The sequence below is a fragment of the Amphiura filiformis genome, chromosome 12 (genome assembly GCF_039555335.1).
Source record: "Amphiura filiformis chromosome 12, Afil_fr2py, whole genome shotgun sequence".
In the NCBI taxonomy this organism is placed as follows: Eukaryota; Metazoa; Echinodermata; class Ophiuroidea; order Amphilepidida; family Amphiuridae; genus Amphiura; species Amphiura filiformis.
The window spans coordinates 23463777-23490858 of record NC_092639.1 but is presented as its reverse complement, the minus strand read 5'-3'; the positions used below and the strand labels follow the sequence as shown (position 1 = coordinate 23490858).

Below are 27082 nucleotides of genomic sequence, written 5' to 3'. Positions count from 1 at the left end.
ATAAAACGTTTTAAAACGTTTTCATGACCTTTATATAACCCGACATTTTAATGTTATTACAACGTTTTTACCTAAACCAAAAGCCAAGATAAAACTTAATTATAACGTTTTAAAAACGTTTTTGTGTTTGCTGGGATCTCTGTCACTTTCGAAAAATGGCTTGATGTTATAGGTGCCCGTTCCATTCTTAGCAAATCAATGTTGTATTGATTGCAAATTAATTTTCTTTGATAGCATGCACATTTACAAACCTCCTTTCAAATGGGGCCATAATAATATCCAAAATATCTGAAATATTCAAATTATCCTAATTGGCCATAATAAAATCCAAAATATCTAAAAAGTATCCAAATATCCTACTTATCTAAAATATCCAAATTATCCTAATTAGTCATAATAATACCTAAATTATCTAAAATATCAAAATATCTGAAATATCCAAAATTTTCTAATTACGCGTAATAACATGTGAATGATATCAAAATTATCCCAATTAGCCTTAACAATGCTATGATAATATCCTAATTATATAAAATGTCAAAATTATCCTAATTAGCCTTAATATTATCCAACTTATCAAACTATCCAAATTATTTTTTGAAATTAGCCATAATATCCAAATTATCTAAAATATCAAAATATCTGAAATATCCTAATTAGCCTTAATAATATCCTACTTATCTAACCTACCCACATTATCCTAATTAGCCATAATAATATCCAAATTATCTAAATATTTGAAATATCCAAATAATCATAATTAGCCACAATAATATCCAAATTATCTAAAATATCTAAATATCTGAAAAATCCAAATTATCCTAATTAGGAGTAATAATGTGTGAATATGATATCCAAATTATCCAAATTAGCCTTAATAATAGCACAAATAATATCCTAATTATATAAAATTTCAAAATTATCCTAATTAGCCTTAATAATATCCAACTTATCAAACTATCCAAATTATCGTAATTAGCCATATTGTATTGTATTTTGGAAATCCCGCCTATTTTCAGGCGCACCACTGAGTAAGCAGTGTACTTTTTAACATCTAAACTGGCCTCAAAAAGAAACTTATAATTTTTCACAAGGTCATATCTTTAAATCCTCTCCATAAAAATGAATAAAAATTGCACACAGGATTACTTCAATACTCTACACTAAACACATGTCAGTAACCAAGCACTTGTCCAACTGACACAACAGCAAAATGCACTGACATGGAACACCTTCCTGGACCAACATTCACATCCCAACAGATTTCTTTTGTTGGGTTCTAATTATTCACCTATACATGAACAAAAATTACACACAGGATAACTTCAATACTCTACTCTAAACACATGTCAGCAACCAAGCAGTTGTCCAACTGACACAACAGTAAAATGCACTGACACGGAACAGCTTCCGGGACCACATTCACATGCGAATAAATGGAACCCAACAAAGGAATTCTGTTGGGATGTGAATTTTGGTCCAGAAAGGTGTTCCATGTCAGTGCATTTTGCTGCTGTGTCAGTTGGACAACTGCTTGGTTACTGACATGTGTTTAGAGTAGAGTATTGAAGTAATCCTGTGTGCAATTTAGTTCATTTTTATAGATATGACCTTGTGAAAAATTATAAGTTTCTTTTTGAGGCAAGTTTATATCTATATCACCATTTCACAACATTACATTAACACAACTAATCTACTACAATCACTGTATTCACAACTACTACTGCCCTGGGACCTAGGGATGGTGCAGGTAACAAGCCCGGGGATGATCCCGCTACTCTTTTCGATAAGGCCTGCAACTTTTTACGTGCTCAGGTTTGACTCGCCTGACACACGGAACCGCCATTTTACGTGACCATTGAACCACGAGACGCGGGCACCCACCGTGTACACCTGCACATTCTACACGGTGGATGGGAACGAGGAGAAATATCACAATTGAATATATGAATACAAAAGCCACCCAAGTCCATACTGTGGCCAAATTGATTTAAGCATGGGAATTTGTTGCTATGCATAGGCCTGTCATATGTATAAAAAAACATCTCAAATTCATCCACTGTGTCTATTGAGCATGTGAAAAATAGCATGTATGAAAGAACCACTCAAGTCCATGATTTGAGTCTTGTAACACATTGATTGAAATCCAGTATGTATAAAAGTCCACTTGTAACACATTTCATTGCTTCAGAGTGACTTTTGAAGAAAGAAAAAAAATGGGTTTAATAAAGGAAAGTGTGTGGTTTAAAACACAAAGCCAAAACATATAAAAACAGTACAAACATGTAGAAAGCAAGCTCGATAAACTTACAATACAATACATACATTTGAAACAAAATGACAGTTGGCATATCTCAGTAATGTGGTTTGTAATCTGTTACCTTGGTAACATGGAAAATATATCAAATTCCAGTGAGCCCTGTTGGCGTGGGCATATTTTGTCATTTTACATGTAACATCTTTAATGCAACTGTTCTCATTTTTATTTGTTTATCGTGTTTCATTGCTAAACAAACAATTTGAAACCAGTTTGATTAAAATGTCAGCATTTTTTCAATTGTAAACGCTTGTTGCCCCCAAAACTCAAGTTGTTGACCTTTTTAAATTAAAGATCTGTGTGGCAGACATATCAAACTATTCATTTCTCAATCCTTACCATGAGAGAAATACATTTCAAAGTTTATCTATTTGAAATTTATGTAAATAGGTACTATTCCGCTACTTGGATTTTTTTGGAACCGTTGATATATGCTTTTTTGAAATGCATGGTGATTAAGTCAATTTAAATGGGATTAATTGACTGCTCAGTGCAGTGCCTTGTGAACAGTTGGCAATTTACACACAATAATATATTTCCATCAAACACAAAACATTTTTAAAACGTTTTCTCCAGGTTATATTTTGGGTTTGGTAAATATTTGTCAAATGTTTTTAAAATGTTAATGTAAAATATTTGTTTGCAAACATTTTTTGCCAAATATTTGTCAACACTTTATAACATTATGTTATGGCATTGTATCGTTTTCTGGCAACCTTTTCTAACCTTTTGCGAATGATGTTGAAAACGTTTTGTGTTTGCTGGTTTGTTCTTATCCACACATGACATTAGCACATGGCAGCTATTGCACTTAACACACTTCTGGAACTGAACAGTCAATAAAACAATGAGATACATAGAGAAAGAAATTGAGTGAATAATGGTAATTAAAGTGGTTATTGCGTGGATTAATGATAATGTAGGCAAACTATGTAAATCAGCTCATTGATATTCAGAATAACATGACACAAAAATATACAGCACATCGGGCTACTATACCCAATCAGAACCAAATTGATCGGTCATTGCGTGTAAGTTGCAGAGTGGATTAATTGAAATGCAGGCAAAATGTGGGGCCAAAAATGCAGAATTCCTGTTTTCCTGGATTCTATATTCATTAGTCTGCATACTTTAAACTTGAACTGAAAAAATTTCAGATTTGTAATTTTTTTCCCAAATTTATTTCTAACATTCTTAAATATGGCATTTCACCCTTTTTCATCTGAAATTGTCCACATGGTCAATGACGGGAAATCTTTTTTTACATAAATCTGACATCACTGTTGGATTCATCATGTTTTTTTCATTCTAAATATGTGTACTTTTATACACTTAAGGGTACACGAGGTATTGTTGGTCGAAGCAACCTAAAAATCGATTTTCATTATCTAGATCAATATATTATTGAAAATTAACACCTTGATGTTTTGCAAAATTCATTCTACAAATCGTATACTTTGCAAACTTGCTCAATTTATTGTTGTTAATGAGTTATGGACGTTTTACAAAAGTGTTGTTGTTTCAGCCCTCTTTACAACGTAACTCAAGAACTGCAGCACCTCTGCTATATATAAGTATATCTGTTATATTTTAATTCTTCTACACCCTCGCTATTAATTGAGCAATGCAGTTTTTTCCAAAGCTCACTACCATTCGTAAGATGCTGTGAACTACCCAATCACAACAGTTTAAAATAATTAATAACCTTAAGATCAACAATTTAGAAGTTGCAATGCCAAAAATGTACATAATTCCCTGATTCAGACCAATCTTAACCTCAGCTTTTGAACATTTCATTATTTTATCGATTTTTCACCGGGTAGGTCAGGTGGAAAATAATGAAAATAGTTAAATGTCTAAAGCTAAGGCTAATGGAACTCGATTGTTAGTTTCCTATTGACCGCCCGCATCACTTTTTCAATTTGACCAAAACTTTCATTATTTTCATAAAAAAGTCAATGATTTGAAAATTGAAATGGAAATAATCAAAATTGAAACTCTCAAAATGTCAGACATCACCTGCAGATCATAATCAGCAGTTTTTCTTAGTTGTAGGGGTAGAGGATGTAGTAAATAATGGAAATTTAAGGATTACCTCATCATGTTTCTAGTGATTACAAAAATTGCAAATTTCTTTTCATTTTAATGAAAACATTCAAATCTTTTCTCAATCTGTTGCAAAATGTCTGTAAAGATGATCTAAGCATTAATACAGGTTTTGAGATGGTCTTTCATCAACAATATATACTTTGGTACTGGTGGGGAACCTAAATTTGGAGAAAGCTGTTCATAAAATCATTGATTTTGTTGACATAATGGATAATGAAAAGAGACCGAATAATGAATAATGAAATAGCGACCTCGTCCTTTTTTTCAAACATCCAATCGGAAACTAATAATCGAGTTCCATTGGCCTTAAACGCTTCTGCCTAATGAGTTCAACTACCCTAAAGAATACATGTTCAAATTCATGTTCAATAGTTAGTTTTATCTCATCGCATCAATAACACAATAAACAAATAGTAATGATACCATTAACAAAAATTTAATACAAAATGAGATGTGGACATCATGTAACCTTGGCGATCATAACACTCTTTTGCATGTTTTCTTTTGTCAAGATGGCCATCCAATTTGAGACAATTTTTAACTGCAATTGGGGGTATTTTGAAAATTTTAACACTGTACAATTTTGATTTTACCCTTTGACCTATACCTCATTAATTATGCACTCTAAAATATTATCTCCAAAAAACTTCAACATACTGCATAGAGAATTAACAATATCATGGCAAGCAAAGACAGAAACAATTCCAAATTTTGGAATTTTATCTGCTTAATAATTGAAATTATACATCGAAACACAAAATAATACAAAGACAATTATGGAGGAGATGATTGAAGGCCAATAATTAAAACAAAAGTATTAAGCTTATCACACAAGAACAAAGATGCGGGCCCAAAGAATTAGATTAGCTGTAATTTAGATTTATTTCGTAAGTGTTTGATTGAATTTGATACTTTAAGGTTATCATTAAGGGAATTCCATTATAGTGGGCCGGTAGTTCTGAATGAATGATCAGTGAAGAGCTTCTTGTTTGATTATATTTATTACAGTTTCTTGTGTGATAGCAATGATTATCGAACTGTTTTGAAAAGAAGCCATTTCAGACTCCGCATATTTGAAGTCCAATATTCATATAAGTATCCATTCTTTAATGTGTTTCAAACCCTTTTCATTTGTTAATAAATGTTGGTTGACAAAAAAAATCAACAAATTTGACATGAAAATCTGGTAGAAAAATAGATATTGACATTTGATAGAAGTTCAATATGACTGTAAATAGACTAAAAATAGATTAAATAACAAACACCTGTTGCATTGAATATCTGATTTGATTATTAAAAGGTATGACCTAGGCCTTATCTTCAGACATGAAATCTGATATGTGACACGATCTGGTCCATATGGGGCCAAAGGAGACATTCTTGAAAATTGAGTCACTGTAATTATTACATTATACATACAATAGGCTATCATTTACTGAAAACACCAAAGGTCTAGCATACTTGGTTCTAAAGTTGTATATTTTCTTATGTATTTTATTGTTTTTCACTCCATATTTTTAATTTTATCTCAGTTTCAAATTTGCCGCCTTTGGCCCACATGGACCAGATCATGTCACATAATGCCACATGCCATATAATGCTAGCTTATAATGGACTTTTAACTAACTAGCCAATGTATTTTTCTTTAAAAAAATCCACAATTTTTTCTTATTATATTATTTATAAGTTATATCTGCCTATATATCTCACACCAAGAAAATTGATATATCAGTTTTTGTATCTGAACTCTTCCTGTTACTTTTCATGGTTAAATATAGACTTGCTACAATTCCTCTGGCTTTTCCACATGAAGTAACAGTACTAATTGATCCATGTTTCTAGCATAATCATCATGATCGCTGGCTGATTAATCAGCTCTTATTGAGCAGGTTGAAATACATGTACAGGCAAAACAGATATACAAATATTTCCTTTTGATGTTAAGATCCATGTTATTGAGTTGTTCGACCCTGAGTGAACCAGATGGCACATCTTTGAATAGTTTCTATGGTGCCAATGTGATTTTTGCAATAAAAACCAAACTGGGGAACAGAATTCAATAATGAGGATATTTTGATTTTGATTTCCAATCACAGTTCTAAGAAAACATAGCAATTGCTTGCACTTTTGACATGTACATTCTACGTAGAAATCTGAATCCCAAGAAGACAAAGACTGATAGCTTGAGTCTTACACAATATAAATTGGAGAATGATTACTTTAATTGGCGAGTAATACACATAACTTGACACTTTTGAGCAATAGTTTAAATTTGGGAGCATTATTCTCTGACCACAAGTGAACTAGTAAGATCTTTCTGAATAATTTCAACGACAGAATCATTGGTAATTTTGCAAAATCAAAAAGTATCATCAGCATATTGAAAAATCTTAGATATGAGGTGAAGATAGAGGTCATAAACTCTGAAAAGCAGTGGTCCCCAACACTGACCTTTGGGTGGAGAACATCTGATGAGAGGACAGACACAAAATTGATTACATATAAGATCAGAGAAAGCAACCATCTGCTTCTAAGGATTGGCAATAAATGAATAGAGCCATTATAAAAGTGGACCTCTAAAATTATAAGTGCAATGCAGCTTTGCCAAAAGCACTGCATGAGAGATGGGATCGAAAGCGCAGATGTGATTGATTGAGACTAGGTCAATATGTGATGTTGGGGGTGTACAACAATCCAAATTCTGTTCCACTCACAAGCAGCTTGATTTTAAAGCAATAGTACATGATTTCTCATGAGAAAATCCAGGATGGACAGTGTAAATGAGAATGTTATACAAAAGAGGGTTACAGATGTAGTCATTACCCAAATTGTCCAAAAGTAAAAACAGGGCATATGAGGCTTGCACACAATTTAAAGCCAGAATAATATGCGATTTGCTCCACACATCCACCCTCATTTTTTCTAAACAAATCTGTACTTTTTGCATGACTGTAATGTCCAATGGTGTACTAAAATACCATGTGAAAGACAAGATAGTCTGTCTCATCTCAATGTGACAGTAACAACATGTTGGATTTGGCAGTGGCAAATTTGAATCGCGTAAACTAACCTAAACCTAAGGGGAGCATATATAGACATATTTGTCCAATTAGTGCAATTTGTCCGAACACTGGCGAAAGAACAAGGTAAACGCATTGATTAAAAGCTGCTACCACAAAATCCAACATAGCGTTACTCACAACTTGAGACAAGACACACTATAGCAATCCTGGCATGCTTCTATTACAGGAAAATTAAAAGCCATATGCCCTCAATATTTTTCAAATTCTGTTTTTACACGGTTGTAATGTTCTTTAGATAAATAACATACCCTGCAAAATTCAAGACTTTATGTGTTGTAGTTTTGTTAAAATCCAAGTTTTTGGATAAAACAAGTGAACAAGACTTTTAATTATCACGATAGAAATATTAGTCTATGTTCATAACACAGTCCGTACATGGAGTGCAGCGGTCATAGCATATTAAAAGAACCAACCCAAGTCACATTCTAAGGAGTGGCGACATATATGCCCTGGTATCAAATAGTGATTTTCTTTGTATTATCTCATCTGTTTGGGCTAACAGTGAAAGCTACTACAGCATTTTGTGAAAAAAAAATACAATACAATTTCTCATAAAACGCATATGGCTTTAAGTTTTTATAATAAATCTGGAAATCTTCAGTTTTATTCAGAGTTCACTGATTGACAGTTGAGTTCACAGGCCCCTCTTGTCCTTGTTTAGAGTGTAATGTCCTATAATTGAAGACAGAGATAAAAAAACAAGTTTCCGTCTGATGTCACTGTCAATCAAATTCCCTATGATCCTTGATTGGTTAATATGGAAAGTCCTTATTTTGGTGCCGGTCAGAGAAAAGAAATAACAGCAAATGGCGAATAATTACCTAATTTTTCAAGGCAAATAGCAACTTTTTAAGGCATTGTTGACATGGTGCCTTCGGGAAAGAAAGTTTCCTACTATAAAGACCAAACTTTTGAGATGGTTTGTATTTTTGAAGGTGCAAAATTAACAATAAGGCGCCTGGTTTTACCACCACGTCCAGCAACTCATATCATCACGACACTTGTAAACAAACCATGCTCGCGTTTGATTGACAGGTGATGTCAAATGTAAACTAGTGTATTTATCTCTCTTTCTTCCATTATAAACAAGGAAGAGTGGACCTACACACACAACACTATCTTTGGCCAACTCTTTAATTAGACCATCAATTTTTCACAAGGTCATATCTTAAAATCCTGTCCATAAAAATGAACCAAAATTACACACAGGATTACTTTAATACTCTACTCGAAACACTGGTCAGTAACCAAACAGTTGACACAACAGCAAAATGCAATGACATGGAACAGCTTCCTCGACCATATTCAGAGCCCAATAATTAGCATCAAACACAAGAAATCTGTGAATAGTGTAATAATGTGGAACAAGACTTGTTTCTTGAAGAAAGTGTGTGAAAAGCAGATGTAGCCATGTTCCACACTATTCCACTTACTCTTTGGTAATAATCACCTGTATAAGGATTTTGTACACATTCTCACAGATTTCTTTTGCTGGGTGCCAATTATTCGCCTGTGAATGTGGTCCAGGAAGCTGTTCCGTGTCAGTGCATTTTGCTATTGTGTCATTTGGAAAACTGCTTGGTAATGAGTGTGTTTAGAGTAGGGTATTAAAGTAATCCTGTGTGTAATTTTGGTTCATTTTTATGGACAGGATTTTAAGATATATGACCTAGTGAAAAATTAGTTTCTTTTTGAACCCAGATTAGTTCATCTCAAATCCCTTCCCAAGTTAAAAACCTAATGCGGAATGTATTTTTTATAGTTTTTTTTATCTATGAGATGAGCTCTTTGACAAGAATAGACTACCTTTCCATCTTTGAAGGAGATTTCACTGTGGTCAAGATGAAGAATGTTATTGAGATTTACGATTTAGGCTATTTTGATGTCAGATGCCAGATTTTTGTGTAGCGCAATTGGGGGAAAAAAAGAGCAAAAGTGAGCGATTATACCAATGCATCATGCATGCGGGGGATTTGAGACAAACTATTAGATCTTCTGCAGCATCTCCTGTTGTCTACAAAAGGCAACATTCAGAGGTGTTATGGGTTGCCAGTCTGATGAAACCACTAGATGAAACCACTATTGAAGTGGTTTAACATCATTTGAATGTGAGTTAAACATTCTTTGGAATTTTAAAAAATGAACAAAATCCAGTTAAAATAAAGTACAAAGTGATGATTACGAACGAGGTTAATGGCTTTGCATCAAATTATTTTACGGATAAGGTGAAAAATCTTTCGCTTGTACCTTTGAATATCATTCTGGACTGCGCAAATCAATACCGGTATATATCCTTCGTTCTAATGGAAAAAGTTTTGATTTTTTACAATACCATCGAAACAAGTGATGCACAATCATTAAACCTCTAATCTGTTGTTAACCTCTGATCCATGAGCTCTTTCTTCTTCCTGCTCTTCTTCCTGCTCTTCTTCCTCTTCATCCATGAATATGTGCTCTTCTTCCTCTTCATCCAATACAATTTCTTCTTCCTCATCAAATTCTGTGTCAAAGACCAGATCTCGATATCCATCACCAGTTATTCTCCCAAATAGGCCAAGTCCAGTCTGTATATGTGACCTTGACTCTGCTATCCCTTTGCGCTTCATTGCAATAAGACCTTTTATTGCAGCAGGCTTGGTGACTTCGTTGGGAGAATACCGGAGTGAAGATTCCTACAAAGTTAAAAATACACTTATTATAGAAAGCAGTGCAAAACTAAAACAAAAACAAAAAAACAGCAAACAATCATAAATAAAATAAACTAGAATTTTGTAGTCATTATGTTAACAAAATTAGGCCACCAAGCATACATTTGTATGGATTTCCTTTGTAGGATGGCACACATGTACCAAATATAATAAGTAAAAAATGTATACCTTATTGCCATAAGTCAATAATTATGCACATGTATTATACTTAATATGAATATTTCACTATGGTATGACATTGGCTGGTATAGCAGAACAAAATAGATATTGAAATAGATAACACTGCACTGACCACAGTAAAAATTCACTGCCACTGTGGTCAAATTAAATGTACAAAATCAGGACTCGCAATATCAACAACAACAAAAGTGCATACGGTAAGAAATTATGATATAACTGATCAAATACATTATCATTTTATTCACACATTCAATTAGAGTAAATGTTTAATGCCATGAGTGTATTGATTGTGTATAATGCACCGGCACACACTCTGTGTAGTGCGTTTGGACATATTAATTTTGCTTGCGTGTTGATACATTTATCTTTGTTAACATTTCAATTATATTTAGTGACAATTTTGTTATAAAAATAACAAATATCACATTTTTTAGTGTATGTTCATAAGGCACCAGAAACAAATTTGTTCGATCTTTGGATCGATCGTCTATAGTAAATAAATTGATTTCATAAATAATCAGGATTGATGGTCGATCGAAAGATCGAACTAATTTGTTTCTATTGCCTAACTGCGTATATTACTTGTGGCTTGAGAAATGATACAAAATAATGCAATTGTAATAGGATGTTAGTGTGTCCAATGCACTCCACTTGTGTGGCTTGTGTATTAGACACATCAACATCTCCATACGCATGCTTTATTTTGTATGATTTCACTCTCACAAAGCAATACATGGTCAATACCAGCTAGAGATGTATTCATGTATTCAATAAATGCAGTAGCTTTAAATACCTGTGTCATCAGTTCCTGATCACATCCTTGCATCTCCTGGTCACTTCCTTGATTCAATTCATCAAGTTTCAGTTGCAACTCTTCAATCTCATGCTCTAAGGAGTGTTTCACCTGGAGTTGAAACTGAAGGAAATCATGCATTTCCCTGACCAACAATGGTTCCTCTTCCATAAGTCTCTCATGTAGCATATGCAAATCAGCTGCCCGTTTCTTAGTAGTCCAGTCCGCATCTACCGCTATCAAAGTCAAAGATAACACATAGTGTTATTTTAGATTGTTTTTATATACTGCCATGCTTTTTGAACCCAAAAGCAAACAACAAAATACAGAAAATAGTGGTGTCAGCTATCCAAATCAATTAACATTCAATTTATAGCATCATAATAAAAAGAAGATGATAACAATGCACATTTCATCTCAATTTAAATCATTGCACAAGCTGATTGAGAAACTGTGTATCATTTCTTCGTGGATATATGGATAATTTAATTTGGAACAAAAAACAAACTTAAGAAACTGCAATGCTGGAGCAAGATTTGTGTTAAAACTCTTCTTTTCTTTTATAAGTCTGGAATTATGAACTTTGACGTGAAAAAAAAATTGTTGACTGCGTGTCGACAAAATATCAACACGAGTCAAGCTACCTGACTAGCCTGGGATACTACATTTCAACCAAATGCTATGAAAGGTTAATTGCTTCTGACTATGTTTTATGTGATCTTTCATTTCCACCAAAAATTGAGATAGAAATCACAAATTGCATTTGGACAAATCGCATCAAACTGTGCTTAATATAAGAATTTAGCAAAGATATGAATCACATACTAACTGTACAAAATAGGTAGATCTAGTGTATATACAGCTAGAATTGAACCCCACATTTTCTGTATTCAATGTGATCTACTGCTATATTAAACCCCAATGTATAGCTATTAGACATCTCATCTCAGTGATATCAAAATAAGTACAAATGGTGCTATGGCGTAATAATGTGAGTGCGCCTTCGCGCAACTGGAAAATCCTAAACAATTATACACAAAATATAGAGCAAAATTGTGTTTCCTGCTTTAAAATCTTAGAAACAATTTAATATGTCAAGAAAATTACTATATATCTAATATGCCAAGTTTACAGTCTATATCCGTAGGAAAATATCAATTTCTGCACAAAAACCCAAATTCAATGATGAGTGCTATGGTTCACATTTAGTTGAATGGGTATTCAACCCAGCATCAAACTTTATGCACACCAGTTGATACTTTCGGGGTTTGTAATAAAGACGAATAGCTATAAAGCATACTTTCATGGCCATATCAATTGTTTTAGAACATAAAAGTATTGTAAATATTATTAAATACTGCACATTCATTTCTATAATATATATACCTCAGTTAGCAGGTTTGGATTAAGGGTAATTTCTGCAATGGTCATAGTCCAGAAGTTAACCTTATAGCTTGGATTATATTATCAAGGTTTCTGGCACAGAAAAAAGTCTGTATCTGATCACTGTAGGTCATACTTTACTTATGACAAGATTTTTAAACCTAACCTGCATCTACAGGGTGTATCAAAGTTAAGTATACAGTTTGAAAAATGCAGCTAGATTAAAAAGTATTTGATAAAAAACATTCCAATATATTAAGAGACAATAAGAAAACATCAACAAATGTCACAAGTGGTTTATAAACCACTTTCATACCTGTGGTTTGCCATGGAAACTCTCCCTTCAAAATCTTATCGATTTCATATTTGGAGTTACCATTGCTAAGTGCTTCTACACTACACAACTTCTTCAGTTGTTTTTCAAGATTCTTCTTGTCTTTTGCAATTTTCGCCTTGTAGGCGGCCCTTTTTTTGCTTGTATCTGAAATGAGAAAGGTATATTGGTATGTAGCAAAATATCAATCAATCAAATCAATCAATCAATCAGTCTTTATTTCATTCAAAATACAACAATACAATAACAGCAAAACAACACATTTGAATGAGGAGATGCTCAGAAGGCCAAAAAGGCCTGAACAAGCACCCCCTTAACCTTAGCCTAAGTTTCTTAATTTGTCTAATAAAATACAATTACATACATACAAACACCCCCCACCCTCTTCCATACATTCATGTAGAACGAACTAAGCAGAAAAAAAATGATGAATAAAGAACATGCAGCATATAAGTGTAAGACAAATTAGGATTTCATAACATATGCTCACGTATATCGCAAAAGAAAGCTGACATTTTGTGAATATAGTATAAATGCTAAGAGATCAATTAATTTTAATTGATTTTTTGTTTTAAAAGGGAAAAAAATAAAAATAAGTAAATCAAAACTAAGAGGTATTAAGTGTACATTTCCATAAGGTTTGTTTTAATTTGGGATCTAAAGAGTTTTACTGATGTAGCCGTTTTGGCACATCTGCCAATCGAATGCCATTTTCTTGGCCCGGCGGTTCTTATTGTTTTGTTAGCAAACTCTGTTTTTGTAAGACAGATCTTGTAATCTTCAGCGTTTCTTGTGTGATACCTGAGGTGATTCCTCTGCTCAACAAAATAACTATTGAAGGCCTTTGGTAACAGATTGGTATTATACTTGTACATGAAAGTGCTTAGTTCGAGATCATAACTATCATAAACATTAAGCAAATTGTATTTCTTGAAAATAGGGCTGAGTGACTTAAAAAGTGACTATTCGATATCATTCTAAGGGCTTTTTTTTTAAGTTTGAAAATCTTTTCCAAATATTTTTGACAAGTATTTCCCCATGCTAAGATACCGTAGTTTATGTAAGGAAGTATTAAAGTACAATATAGTGAATACATTATTCGCTCGGGAACAAAATGTTTCAGTTGGTTTATTACACCAACACCTCTAGATATATTCTTTGAGATGTTGGTAATATGAAATTTCCAAGTTAGATTCTCATCAATTGTCACTCCAAGAAATTTGGTCTTATTCAACCTTTCCAGGATTACATTATTTAATATAATATTATTAGTAACATTGTACAATACGTGTGATGTTTTGTGATTTGTACCAAGCACCATATAATTAGTCTTGCTTGCATTCACTGATAGCTTATTAGCCTTAAACCAATTATTAACTTCTTTTAATTCATTGTTGATAAGATCGTACTTGGACACAATGTCCTTATGTGAATAAGTTATAGTAGTATCATCGGCAAACAAGACAAATTTTAGAATGGTGGAAGTATTTATGATATCATTAACATACAAAATGAACAATAATGGGCCTAGGATGGAGCTTTGAGGTACTCCACATATTATATCTTTATATTCAGATTAACAAGAATTGTAATACACATACTGTTTTCTATTATGTAAGTAATCTTTAAACCATTTTAAAATGTTTCCTCTAAAACCATAATGTTCCAGTTTATGTAATAAAATACTATGGTCAATAGTGTCAAAGGCTTTTGACAAATCTAAGAAAATCCCAACAGTTGTCTCATTGTTTTCGACAGCATTACTAATTTTGTCAATAAATTCCAAGATAGCCATATAGGTAGAATGTTTACATCTAAAGCCAAATTGCTTATCATTTAGAATTTAATATTTATCAATGTAATGTATGCATCTGTTGAATACAAGCCTTTCAAGTATTTTTGAAAAGCATGGCAGGACAGAAACTGGGCGATAGTTGGAGAAAACTTCTGGATTTTCTTTCTTATAAATGGGAATTACCTTTGCGATCTTTAACTCATTTGGTACTACACCAGCAGTAATAGACAGGTTGAATATGATAATTAACGGAATCGATATTTCCTTTGCTATCCTTTTTGCCACGTAATTACCAATAGTATCGTGACCAGTACTCTTGTTTTGATTAAATTTATGTATTATTTTTATAACATCTTCATTAACAATTGGTTTCATGTACATGCTACTGCTTAATGGGCTCTTTAAATAATCATAGTACTTCTTGCCATTTGTTGTAATCTTGGAAGCTAATTTAGGTCCGATGTTAACAAAATATTCATTAAATTCATTTGAAATTTTCTGGGGATCTGACACCGTTTCGCCTTCATCATTTTTGAATTTAGCTTGCATATTTCTTTTGTTGTTACGTCCAATAATACTATTTGTTGTTTTCCAAGTTTTTTGTAGATTGTGTTTAACAGATTCAATTTTTTTTTATAATACTCTCTTTTTGATTTTCATATTAACATGTTTAACTTATTTCTATATGTTTTGAATGACTCAAACGTTTCATCACATGGCTTTTGTATATACCTCTTATACATCTTATTCTTAGTTTTTATACTTTTGAGAAGACCTCTACTTATCCAAGGAAATTTTGTTTCTTTTTTATTATTACTCTTGTATTTTGTCAAAGGCACACATTCATCATATACATTATTGAAAATATGTATAAACTTATTGTAACTATCATTTACATCTTCATTATCCAGTTCAGCATGCCAATTCACACTGGAAAGTTTTTGATTAAAATTATTTATATTACAAGTATTATGATTCCTCTTTTGAGTACTATAGTTAATAGATGATCACTGACATCAGTACCTATTATTTCTGAGTTTACATCGTTGTGATTATTTGTAAGTATATTATCAATAATGGTTGCACTATGTTCAGTTATTCTAGTTGGTTTGTAAATTGTTGGCATGAACGAATATGAATAAACAAGATTAAGATACTCATGAGTTTGTTTGTGACAGTCATCCTTTAAGAAGTCTATATTAAAATCCCCCATTAGATAGCATTCCTTATTTTCTTTAGTTATTTGATCAAAAATAGGACCAATATCTTTGATGAAATGCTCAATTTTCGTATGTGCACGATAAATGGCACCTACTAACATATTTCGTGTATTTTCTCTTTCTATTTCTACAAAACAAGATTCAAAATTAGAGTTTGAAATACAAAGATCAGATCTCAGTTTATATTTGATTGAAGTGGAAATATATAAACAAACACCCCCTTTTTCTCTTTCTGTTCTGTTTGTATATTCCATATTATAACCATTTAAGTTGAAGTATTCGGATGGCGAATCTTTTAAGTGAGTTTCAGATAGGCCAATGATGTTAAATTCGTGATTTGAGGTCTTAATGTTTTCTTTAAGTTTTTCAAAATTTTTCTTGATACTTCTAATGTTAACATTCAGATAATAATAATAATACAATAATGTGTATAAAAGTGCCTTACACTTAGGTCTATGAACACTTACAAGCAGATATGATAAATAAGCATGAATAAAAGAACAACAAATATAAAATTATGCATTATAAGGAGCTTAAAACTACTATGTAAAAGGCATGTTTCATTGACATTATAAACAAAATGAGGTATTAAGAGGCAATTAACAGGCTGAGAGTTTTGACATAAATAGGCAAGTCTATACCAAAGTTCAGTAAATACTTTAGAGAAAGATCAGTGATCAAACGATCGAGTTGAAACAGATGGATTTAGGTCTGTCAGACAGCCTGGAGCAATTCCACACATGTAAACACTTATAAAATATGAGATGAATTTTATTATGGTACTTTGACAGGCAACCAATGAAGAATAAGTGATTAAGGAGTGTTACATGCTTGATCATAAAGCAGGCATGCCTAACAAGTTGAGTTCTGACTTCTTGTGAGCTTTTGCTATTTGTGAGCCCTGAAGATCACAGAAAAAGGCACTATATGTATATCAAGATGACTTGTAATTATAAAAAGGACTACAATTTCAGTAGTATTGATATCAAGGTAATGTCTACTTCAACCAATTTTGTGCAAATCGTATATGAAACAGAGTGGCAAACATTATTTATGATATGAATCCATACTGGGATCATTTTCAATAATTACACCAAAGTTGTGGGCAGATGAGTTAGTCTGTACATGTATGAACATTGGCAGTATTTGCAGATATCAGTGGAAAAAGTTCCCTAAATTTGTAAGTATTGCAGATGTTTGGCCAAGATAACATGCGAAACGAAATGGTGTTTAGTTTGTTATTTATGATCAATACTGGGATCATTTTCAATAATTACACCAAAGTTGTGGGCAGATGAGTTAGTCTGTACATGTATGAACATTGGCAATATTTGCAGATATCAGTGGAAAAAAGTTCCCTAAATTTGTAAGTATTGCAGATGTTTGGCCAAGATAACCTGCGAAACGAAATGGTGTTTAGTTTGTTATTTATCAATGAGTTCTATCTAGCCCCACAGTGTCAGTTTAGAATTGATCTTCCTTATACCAATTCTGAATTCTCACAAACCTTCCATTCATTATGTTTATATACATTGTATCACCTGCTCATGTTTACATAATGAAGTTTACCTACCTAATTATACGCCGTTATAAAAAATATATACCACATCCTAATACTAATCTACATCCATATACTAATTACATTTTCTTGGCTTGCATTAGAATTATGGCCTAATTCTGCATGTCACAACATATTTTCTAATAGTCACAAAGCGCTTTCTATTGCAAAAGTTGCATTGACATTGATCAGTGGTTATTAAACGCATGCAATGTGGCATGTAAAACCTGTCATTAACTTTGCATTGAATAAATACAATTTCCAACAGCTTTTAAATTCTGGGTTTTGTGTTCAAAAATCATGATAATGTTATTGAAAGAAATTGGTTGAATGGGATATCAAACTGTACTTACATAAAACACCTTTCTTTCTATGTTAAAATATAATGAATATGTTTAAATATTCTGAAGCTTAAGGGCTGGGGTATGAACGTTTGGACAGTATTTATTGTGGGACATTAGAGCACATCAGACATATCGAATTGCATTCTGAATATGAAGAATGTCATGATCATTCTGATATCAAATAATTTTGATTTTTTGAAATTCGCAATTTAATACACATTTTATGGCAAATCATTAAAAATTGATATTTTTGATATTTAACAGTACTTGAAGTAAACTTTATAAATATGATGATTTATACTTAAAGTGTATGTAGGTGGGATGAAAAGCCGACGATCAATTGAAAATTTTGACCTTTCGTATTGAAGATATGGATTTTTTTCCCCAAAACACAAAAAAAAATTAGGTCTTTTGGGGAAAAAAATCCATATCTTCAATATGAAAGGGCAAAATTGTCAATTGACCGTCGGCTTTTCCGACCTGCTACATACACTTTAAGAATATGTCATTAGATTTATATAATTTACTTCGAGGACTGTTATATATCAAAATTTGAAAAATATCAAATTTTTATAATTTGTCATAAAATTCAGATATATTGTGATTTTCAAACAATGAAAATTATTTGATATCAGAAAGACATGCTTCGTATTCAGAATGCAATTCGATAGGTCTGAGGTGCTCTCATGTCCAACAAAAAATACTGTTGAAACGCAATAAACGCTCATTTTAGATCCCTTAAGGCAAATTTTGAATTGACAGCATTACTTTCTGTGAAGTCTTTAGCAAATGCAATAGGCCTTACAAGTTACAAAAAGTTACCTGCCAGATCTGCGATGGCTTGCAGTCTTTGGTTCACTGCATTGACCAAAAGTTCAATGTCTGCCTGCAGGAATGAGCAGGTGTTATTCACTGCAGCTACTTTGGATTTCTCGTCCACATCTTGATGTGGGTAGAGTAACCTTAGTGATGCAGTAACATCTGCCAATTTCTTTTCCTTGGCCTTCTTATCTTTAATTTCGTCTTGAATAAGGTCAAATAGAGAAACCATCCCAAGAACTGTGGTCAGGCCTTCACCAGCTGCTGCTATGAAGTCCTCAAGCTTCGATCTTGTCCGCAGTTGCTCCTGCAAGATAAACTTCTGCTGCAAAAGCTTGGAAGTGGCTGGGTCTAGGTCAGATGACTTGCTGACATCTTTGAGAAATGACAAAAACAACAATTCTTTTATATAAAATTGACTATACCAAACAAACCAGGGAATAGGCTTACCCAGCATACACTGGAACAGAGAAACATTCAAACATCACAAAGTAGCACACCAGATCAAAGAATTGATGCTTAGTCGTTATTCTTAATATATCAACATACATGATAAAGGATCACATATTGCACACTGGTACAATTAAGCATGACATTACAATGGAAACATAACATGCATAGGCAGATAATCCATAGAAAAATACTCAGGACATATCTGACTATGCAGAATTTGAACCCTAAACCTCTTACTTGCAGGGCTGATGCTCTAAACATTGATCTATACAGACTGTCCCTGATAAACAAGACTCAATATACTCAATGGATGTGAGCAGTCCGGATAATCAGTGCAAACAACACACAACACCTTAGCGTACAAGATCAATTTATGGTGCTTACCTGCAAGCCTAATATAATTATACAAATAAGGGAAGAGGCTTCAGATTTCACACCACCAAATAGAATTATATGGTAGTGTGCCCTTAAATTCACTTCTCAGAAAAAACCATGGATAGCTTAAGGTTATTAATTATTTTAAACTGTTGTGATTTGGTAGTTCACATCATCTTATGAATGGCAGTGAGCTTTGGCAAAAACTGCATTGCTCAATTCATAGCGAGCGTGTAGAAGAATTAAAATATCACAGATATACTTTTATAGGTGCTGCGGTTCCTGAGTTACGTTGTAAAGAGGGCTGAAACAACAACACTTTTGTAAAACGTCCATAACTCATTAACAACAATAAATTGAGCAAGTTTGCAAAGTATACGATTTGTAGAATGAATTTTTGCAAAACATCAAGGTGTTAATTTTCAATAATATATCGATCTAGATAATGAAAATCGATTTTTAGGTTGCTTCGACCAACAATACCTCGTCTACCCTTAAGGGATCTAGAATGAGCGTTTATAGCGTTAACGACAGTATTTTTTGTGGGACATGAGAGTACCTCAGGCGTATCAAATTGCATTCTGAATCTGAAGCATGTCTTTCTGATATCAAATAATTTTCATTTTTGAAATTCACGATATAATACAAATTTTATGACAAATTATTAAAATTTGATATTTTTCAAATTTTGATATATAACAGTCCTCGAAATAAATTTTATAAATCTAATGATATATTCTTAAAGTGAATGTAGCTGGGAGGAAAAGCCGACGTTCAATTGAAAATTTTGACCTTTTGTATTGTATGGATTTTCCCATAAAGACCTATTTTTTTTTTGTATTTTGGGGAAAAAATCCATATCTTCAATACGAAAGGTCAACATTTTCAATTGATCGTCGGCTTTTCATCCCACCTACATACACTTTAAGTATAAATCATCAGTTACTTCAATTATTGTTAAATATCAAAAATATCAATTTTTAATGATTTCTCATAAAATGTGAATTACATTGCTAATTTCAAAAATCAAAATTATTTGATATCAGAAGGACATTCTTCGTATTCAGAATGCAATTCGATATGTCTGATGTGCTCTAATGTCCCACAATAAATACTGTCCAAACGTTCATACCCCTTCCCTTGAATCAGCATTAAAATGAGCAGAAATTTGCATAATTTTGGCAAAATTTGGACTGGTCATAATTAGTAATGTTAAATACTACAAGTATACCACAGATGAGGAGCTTGAATAACTTTTAATGTTTTTAAGCAGCATTTTCTTTACAGAAACCCTGGCATGATTTTGCCTGTAAAGTAGGCAATTTCCGGACATCATAGACTTCGAGAGCCAGTCGTAAAAAATAATGATGGTCAACCTATATTTTTTTCCCAGACAGAGGGATCAGGCAAGGACTGACTTCAACTATCATAGCTGTCGCTTAAAACTGAGTCGCTCTTGTGAAGGAAAAATTAAGTTTTCTTAAGGCAAATTTAGCACATATCTCTATGGGACTCTGATTTGATGGTGTGAGATCTGAAGCATCATACACTGGAACATGGAAACATTCAAACATTACAAACTAGCACATAAGATCAAATTAATGATGATTAAACATTTTAAACATTTCCATAATGAAAACAGTATTTCATTTCCAAACAATGTTAGCTTTTACTGTCAGATATGTCCCCTTTAATTTAAATTTTAAGCCGAACAACTTATGTAAAACAAAGAAAAAGTGGAATTTACTACCAGTGCCGATGTCTCAAATGCATGTCACTCCATCGGTAGCTCTATGGCATGGTCCTTTGATGTGTGTATACTGTCCCACACGCCATGTACGTACATTTTGTTTTAAACGTCACACACGTGTTCGACTAATATTTCCAACTTATAATTAAAAACAAAACTACAACGCCTAAAGTCTTGATTTTGCATGTAATTACAATCGAGTAAAAGCAGAATTTTGAAAATGTGGAGGGCGTCCTCCTGAGCAAATGTTATAATATGGCTTTAATAGTTATTCTTAGAACATCAACACACTGTAGAAAGAGAATCATGCATCGCACACTAAGACACTAGTACAATTAAACATGAAATTACAACGGAAACATAATATGCCTACTGGCAGATAAACCAAATAAACAAAAATAAATAAAATAAAAGCCATATTGGGTCCTATAAGTAGTTGAGTACATTCAAAATGGAATTCTATTCTGCTAGATATATTTGCTATTAAGTTTACTGTATATATTTCAATTAATTATTGGCACTGGCAGAGCCTACCCATTAAACTCTGTAGCATTTGACGGCATTGTGAACGTCGAAACACTGTTGTTAAGACATTAAATCAACATCTGATAACAACATTGTTATATATGGCCTGAATGCCCTTACAACATCTAGAGATGATGTACTTAATTTGTTCAGACCATGACTTTTTTTGTGACGTTAATTGTGAATGTCAAAACAACATCACTGCGGACATCGTAAACATTTAAATTTGTAAACTCGTATTTACATTGTAACAAGGTCGTTATCAGTTGAAAATATAATGTTATATAATTACCAGTGTGTTCTTTTGACGTCATTTTGAATGTCAAAACAGCATCACCGTGGCCGTCATAAGCACATACATTTGTGAACTCCTATTTAGTTTGTACCAGTGTTGTTACCAGATGAAATATAATAATGTTACAAGGGCATTGTTTTGACGTCATTTTGAATGTAAAAACAATGCCACTGTGACGTTATATTAACATTCAGTAATTGCTAGCCGAGATGTAAATATACTGGGCGTGGTAGTCCAATGCGGCAAGTTTAACAGTGCAGAAAACACGAAACCGTGCAAAAATACATCATCATGATAGTTTTGAAAGTGACATCATAGATAGTGCATGACCACAAGGCTCCATGTAACATGTTTAATACCGCTAGCGGTGATGCGTAACATATGTACCTGGTTTGGATAAAAGCGATAATACTTGTGTAATTATTATGATCATGTCCATGGGCGTCAATCCACTTTCGACACAGCGAGTGTAGTCTCTACGCAGTCTGTGTTATACTACACTTTAGATCTATACTTAAAAATTGTGAATATTTTTGTCCTTGTTTTGTCCACGAATTTTATCATAAAATCCTGAAAGTACCCCATAAATGGAACAACCGTGCATACACAATGTCAATAGCGAAGGTTAAACACTATTCCTTTTATGCAGTTTGCATGAATAATGATTTGCATTGAATTGTCCATGTGTTTACCTTTGGCAACTTGGATAACTTCTTTTGTCCACCTTTTCCAAGGAACAACATCACGATCACATTTGTCTGCAAGATTTCTTTTTTCTGATTCCACTTCTTCAAGCTTCATACGAACCTAGTGAAACAATGTTATAAAATATCATGCTGAAAATATTCACAATGAAAATCTCTACTTTGGAGAGTTCCTTTAATAAGTCACTCATCCATAAACCAGTTTATTTCAAAACTTTTGAAGTAAATACACAAAGACAGAGCTGTAGCTTCACATTTTTAATTGGTTCTAACCATTGGGCTAGTAACTTTCAAAAGTTTACCTGCCCATCTGCCTGGCTCAAAATTGTTGGTGTTTGGAGGGAAATTCTGGTATTTGGATGGAAATGGTGTCTTTTTTATATATAAAAACATGCTATAAATTGTGGCTATTAACATTTTTTTCAAGTCCTGCCCATCTGGAAATTTAACAGCCCAACAGTGTGGCTTTATAATGAAGTTATGATGAATGAACGTACAAAAACAATTTGACACAACAATGAAACTGAAAGCCATACAGAGAGAGTTATATAAAAGGTGATTTCTTGACAAGTTAATAAAATAACTGTTTTTGATTAGTATGTATTCACTTTTCATTTCTTTTTTCCAATTCATATATGTCTATGATGGTTAAGGTAATACTATACTATTAAAGTATTTCCTTTAATTTTGTACAGTCTTATAAGAGTCATACTAGTATATTTTATTTCAATTTGTCAAATGGGTTCAGCCCAAAAAATTGATTATCATGTGCCATTGTTACCACAAATTTTACAACTGTTCATCAAGTAATCAAGAAAAAAACCCACAATTACCTATATCTCACAATATGCAAAGTCAAAAAAATCTATCTAATTATTTCTGTTTGAAAGTAAAAGGTTCACTAAGAAATAAATAATTGATCATTGTTGTCACACACTTGTATTCCCCAAGTTTTTTGCTTGCTTAATCTTTTTACCTATTCTGGATCCAGAATGCTCTCTGTGCTAATTCATAATAGGATTTGTCCTGAATTGATTGGAATAGCTCTGTCAGTATTCAAGTTGTGACAAGTTGATTTCACGCTGATCTAACATAGCTACCCATCAAGTACTTTTGAAATTTTACCTGCCTCACAAGAAGTTACCTACATTTTGTACCACTTGTGTGTTGGCAGGTCTTAAACAACATATCTGGTCTGGTACTTTCAAAATGACCTGTTAAAATTACCAGTAGGGGACTGGGATTTGGTCAGAATTATCATTCAAAGATGACCCAACCATGCATTAGATGTCAATGGACAGTGACTAGGGAAGAATTAAATGTGGTACTGGGTCGGGGACTTGCACGTGCACTCATTTAAAGATGCCCCACAGTAAATTGTCAAAACAGAGTCCCTTTCCAGGTCCAATTAGGTGCTATAGGTGGGAGAGTACCAAGGGGTGTGAGTTACAACTGATTGGCACATAATTAATTCAATATCACCTTTCCAACTGTTAACAAACTTACATTCTTGTAGCGCTTACACAGAAGGACGGGCATGGTTTTGATCTTACGACTGTTCCAATAGAGTACATGATCAGTGATCATGTCAATGCGACCTGTGTATAGAGAAACAGAAGGACTCAGTTATTTGATTGAATTGCCTATTGATGCTGTGAACAAGATTACAATCAAACTTGGTCCACTTACCTACCTCTTGGCACTTGTGTTCCACAGGGAACAAAACTTGGCCCAATAACCTTTCAGGCAGTTATCAATGACGCACCTATCGATTGCAGGTCACACTGTCGGAAATATGTTGATGATCTCACCTTCGCTGAAAACCATTTCTCTAGTAAGTGTGACTAGCAATTTACAGGCAGATCTTGATGACTTCCTGAAATGATCGGTTGATTACCAACTGCAACTAATCATGTCAAGTGTCGAGCCATGCAAATCAGCTTCAAAGATTCTCCACCTCATCCTGACCTAAACTAAAAATTGGTCACACATCTCCCTCTTTGTGCCTTCTGCATAAGTGTTGGGTATTTGGCTGCATACTGACCTCAGATCTAATCCTAACCCTAACCTCTATCCCTAACCCTAAACACTAACCCTAACACCTAACCCTAACCCTAAGACCATAACCCTAAGATCCTAACTCTGACAATAATGAACCTTGCCTCTGACTATACGGTTATTAATATATTGCGCCCCATTATGGTTGCAGAAAGAAATTAAGCCTCCTGTTTTGCCTTGCTTAGAGCCCCATTTCTTTACGGCCGCCTTGTGTTTGATCTCTTTGTTGTTATTTAGTTAATAATGTTGTTTTATATAGGCCTATTGCTTATCTTACTGTTATTTTTTACTTTGTGCACAATGTATTTCGGCCTGCAGGTTGCAATTTTGTCAAATAAACTCACATCATATCTTATATTTAAAGAAAATTTAAAGTGACCACATCCTCATTTGTAGTGCATCATGTCAAAGAATGTACTATGACTGTATTGCATAATGTAATCAACTTTTTCCCCTTACAGTGGAACTATAAATAAATTGAATAGAAAACTTTTAATGTTTTGATAATTGTACTCCATTTGAAAGTATATCACTAACCTTTAAGCAGGTGCATCTGTCCCATTAGAATCATTTATACACCCAACAATCTTAAATTGTAGTAAAATTAAACCCTGAAATTTTCATACCTCCTGTATTCATATATTTGGTGGTGTTCCCAATCCGTGAAAGATGAGAAAAGGCCTGCTCCATGTCCTCACCAGCGCCAGCACCAGCACCTTCCACATACCTGCCTCCCCAAGACACCTTTTAATTAAAAACACAAATTGAATGAAAAGAAACAGATGAAAGGATCTGAGAAACAAATAAATGATGTGGTCAAATATTGCAAGTTTCAACATGGATTTCAATTTCTGAGTTGATTCACACAAACTCGAGAGGCGGGGCTGCATTGCTGAACAAGGTCAAGGCAGTCACAAGTCCATATCCATCCATGACAACCCAACAGTGCTTGGTCTTTGAGTAGCTCTGAAAGGACCGCATATGACCCTCAAACACAGATATTTGAAATGAATCGGTCCTCAGTGTGGCACACAGCCATCTAATTTTATTTGTATTTTATCGCAAATTTCAAAAAAATATTTGATATCAGGAGGACATTCCTCGTATTCAAACTGCAATTTGGTGTGTCTGATGTGCTCTCATGGCCCACAAAAAACATCGCTATCAAAGCCCTTAATGGCAGTACATGTATAAGGGGAGGTAATTCTTCAATGCCCGATTTTGAGATATCTTGATGCAGTTATAAACACTGAGATCTGTTAATTCAAACATCTTGCTAAGCAAATCCAATGAAAAAGTATCTCACTAGTTGAGCTTTTGCCTTTGCTCTCTGCTCTAACCGCTTGATCAAATACAACTTGATCCACTGCTTATCCCGCAAAACAGCTTTTTGACATTTTCCGGATGACGGGATTTTCTGTTTTCAGCAGTGGATCTTTTATGTGATTGTGATCGAGAGAGACAATAGAGGTTATCCACTTCACTCATGTGTGACCTAATAAAAGGCGCTTATTCCCATAGTATTCCTCATTCAAACTAATTCAATGCTCAGAGTTACCTGCATGACTCTTGGCGGGCTATTTTGAAACTGCCATGGTTGCACATGCAGGTACTTCTTTTGAAAGTCCTAAACAAGGTATAGCAGTCATTGTTAGGATATGCAGCTTATAGAACATGGATAACCTGTTTCAGTTGATTGCTTTGGATCCCTTTTTTGCCATTGTGGATTGCTTCCCTTACTTTTCTGGTAAATGCGTTTGAGTCTCTGTCAAAATTTCCCCCCTTCCCATTCGATGAGGCTATTTTCTTGAGCAATGTGGTCAGCAATGGCACATGTGTTGTCCAGAAGTTAATTTCTGTTTCCTCTCAAGAATTTCTTTTCCGCTATTGTTTCAGAGTATTTCTTATTTTCTTTTAAGAAAGAGTCTTTCTTATGTTCTTTGTGATCAGGCCATCAGAGCAGACAGTGAAAGCTAAAGTATAGAGTGAATTTTTCATTGGATTTGCCAAGAAATGTATTTGAATTATCTACAATCCTACAAATGCATCTATTTACTAAGATGTGTTCTTATTCAGAATGGTGAAGTACACTTTTTAATATTTCCCTTTTTTTCGCTATTATTTTAATATAACTATTAACTTTCCCTACTCTGAAAAGTTATATGATTCAAAACAGCTAACGAAAATTGGTATGAAAATTGTGAGTCCATAAATGCGCACAGGAAATACATGTATTGTGATTACACAGAAAATTTGCATCGCGTAACACATTTCAAAGC

General features: G+C 33.4%; 1 protein-coding gene across 1 annotated transcript in view; it reads right to left on the bottom strand.

The window, feature by feature from the left end:
* Nucleotides 1–8152: 8152 nt before the first annotated feature.
* Nucleotides 8153–27082, bottom strand: part of LOC140165956 (uncharacterized) — a 47410-nt gene continuing 28480 nt past the window's right edge. The window contains exons 11-17 of the mRNA XM_072189296.1: nt 25430–25547; nt 24252–24343; nt 22734–22848; nt 18647–19018; nt 12890–13054; nt 11191–11426; nt 8153–10181 (exon numbers count right to left, since the gene is read on the bottom strand). Of these exons, the coding sequence (XP_072045397.1) occupies nt 9867–10181; nt 11191–11426; nt 12890–13054; nt 18647–19018; nt 22734–22848; nt 24252–24343; nt 25430–25547 (1413 nt within the window). The 3' untranslated portion in view covers nt 8153–9866. The remainder of the gene's footprint in view (nt 10182–11190; nt 11427–12889; nt 13055–18646; nt 19019–22733; nt 22849–24251; nt 24344–25429; nt 25548–27082) is intronic.